The 2,132-nt window shown below is 52.3% G+C and overlaps 1 protein-coding gene across 1 annotated transcript; it reads right to left on the bottom strand.

The window, feature by feature from the left end:
• Positions 1 to 514: 514 nt before the first annotated feature.
• Positions 515 to 1,534, bottom strand: LOC138595062 (putative nuclease HARBI1). The gene has a single exon (XM_069666380.1). It carries the CDS (start codon positions 1,532 to 1,534, stop codon positions 515 to 517), a length of 1,020 nt encoding a protein of 339 aa, XP_069522481.1.
• Positions 1,535 to 2,132: the final 598 nt, after the last annotated feature.

Genomic DNA, 2,132 nt, shown 5'->3' with positions numbered 1-2,132 from the left:
AACTGGCGGTGCTGCGGGGGATAGAGGGCCAACTGGAGAGACAGACTGCCCTCCAGGAGGAGATGGTGCAGATCCAACGCCAGAAGTTGGAGCTGCACCGGAGACAGCTGGCACTTGCCGAGGCGCAGTTCAACCGTCCCTCCATCTCGGTCCCAATAATTCTCCCCCAGGATGGAGGTAAGGGGCATTTCAATTTTTTTTTCTCCGCATTGCACAATGTATCCCGTTCAATTTCACTAATCAATCTCCCTTCATTGCAGGTGATGCAGATGCAGACGCCCAGTAACGACAGCGGTGCCACTGCTTTTTGTTTCTCTTTGTTTTTTTTAATAAACTACTTTTCCTTTTCAACCGTGTGTTGTGTGGATCATTTTGCGTCATTTCCTAGCTTTCAAGCCCTATACATGATAGTTGATATGGGTTGTGTGATGGTAGTGGGTTTAATGTTGGGAGTAGGGTGGTGCTGATATCAGTGCTTGGTGACTGGTGGTGACGGGGTAGGGGCTGATAGACATCAAAAGAGATTCACAAGCTCCTCTCTGGTCTGGACACCAGCTTGGTGGAGTGCTGCTCGGGATTCGTGGGGGGCGGGGTTGGGGGCTTCGTCTTCCGATGTTTCCCCATCTTCATCCACAGGAGGCGGCTCATCTGCTCCAACGCGCACTGCTATGTTGTGCAGCATGGCTGTGACAACAATCACGCGGCAACATTTCACAGGTGACAAGCGCAGCCCCCCCGACGAACGATGGATACATCGGTAACGAGACTTCCACCTGCCAAACACCCGTTCAATGTGGGTCCTGGTGTGTGTGTGGGCCTCATTGAACCTCTCCTCCTGTGGTGTTGCTGGGTTGGTTATCGGTGTCACGAGGTAACTCCTGAGAGGGTAGCCACTGTCCCCGAGGAAGATGCTCCTGCCGAACTCTCCTCTGCCAGCCTTCTGCCCCACAGCTGAGTTGGCCCACGAGAAGCTGTCGTGTGTGCCTCCTGGCCACCTGGCAACGATGTCTGTGATGAGGCCATCGTGGTCCACCGCCACCTGAGTGTTGATGGCAGCGTAATGTTTCCTCCCAATCCAGCACGGATCCACCAGAGAGGGATTGTGGATTGGGATCAGTGTGCCATCCACGACACCAATCACCCGGGGGATCCCAGCCATGGCATGAAATCCACGGTGGACCTGGCGGACCTCGTCCCGTGTGGTGGGCATTCTGATGTGTGTCTGGGCATGGCGCAGGAGGATCGGTGTCACGGCTGCCACACTCCGTGAAACCGATGCCTTGCTGAGGCCGGTGCCATCCCCCACCACCTCCAGGAAGCTCCCTACTGCGTAAAAACGCAGCGCGGCCAGGAGCTGCACCTCCGGGCTGAGGGCAAAATTGCAGCGGGTTGCCCTCTGGATGTGTGGTGACACTAGCGTGACGAGGCGTTGGATCTCCAAACGGGGAAGCCGGTACTTGGACTGGACAGCCCGGTCCGACAGCACATTAAGTGGGGAGAAGTGCTGACGCACATAGGCATTTATGTAAACCATCTGGCTTCGCGCACGGCGACGCTGTTGGTTAGCAGCGAGAATATGCTGTATTGCAGCCATGGTGTCTCACACGCGTGGACTTCAGCAACGCCTTTATATAGACTAGCAGGTGGAGCCTCTCTTGATGAGGTTCCAGCCGGGTTCAATTACACCTGTCGGTTTCCCTGATATCTGTGAAATACCACAGGGTTGTTGATGTTTTTATAGCTAATGTAAACTCATATGCAGATGCCGAATGTGTGTGAAAACGTAATGAGTAATAGTAATGATGATTCATTTTATTTATGTAGCTACAGGAACACATGGGCAATTCTTTATTTTTATATCGTTATTTTTCTTCTTATGCTATTGTTTTTCTTGCGTCAGTGTTCTGCAGCTGTGGGCGCACATTCATCATTACGCATGGTTTTAGTATTCCTTTGAGTGTCAGATATAACTTTCCCTGACGCGGCTGCAGTGAGCGTTTGGTCGCTAAGAAGGCTGTTAAGAGTGGGTCAGGCTGACCTTACATTTCCTTCTTAGTGAAAGATCTTCTTAAGCTAAGAACGACTCTGGGAAACACATCCTTCTTTCACAGCGCTCTTAAGAGCGCTCCTAA

Source organism: Semicossyphus pulcher, unplaced genomic scaffold, assembly GCF_022749685.1.
Source record: "Semicossyphus pulcher isolate SPU_LCO1_2020_fin unplaced genomic scaffold, fSemPul1.0.p SCAF_17, whole genome shotgun sequence".
Classification (NCBI taxonomy): domain Eukaryota; kingdom Metazoa; phylum Chordata; class Actinopteri; order Labriformes; family Labridae; genus Semicossyphus; species Semicossyphus pulcher.
Note: the sequence above shows the minus strand (reverse complement) of the source record. Positions and strands in the feature narration are given on the sequence as shown.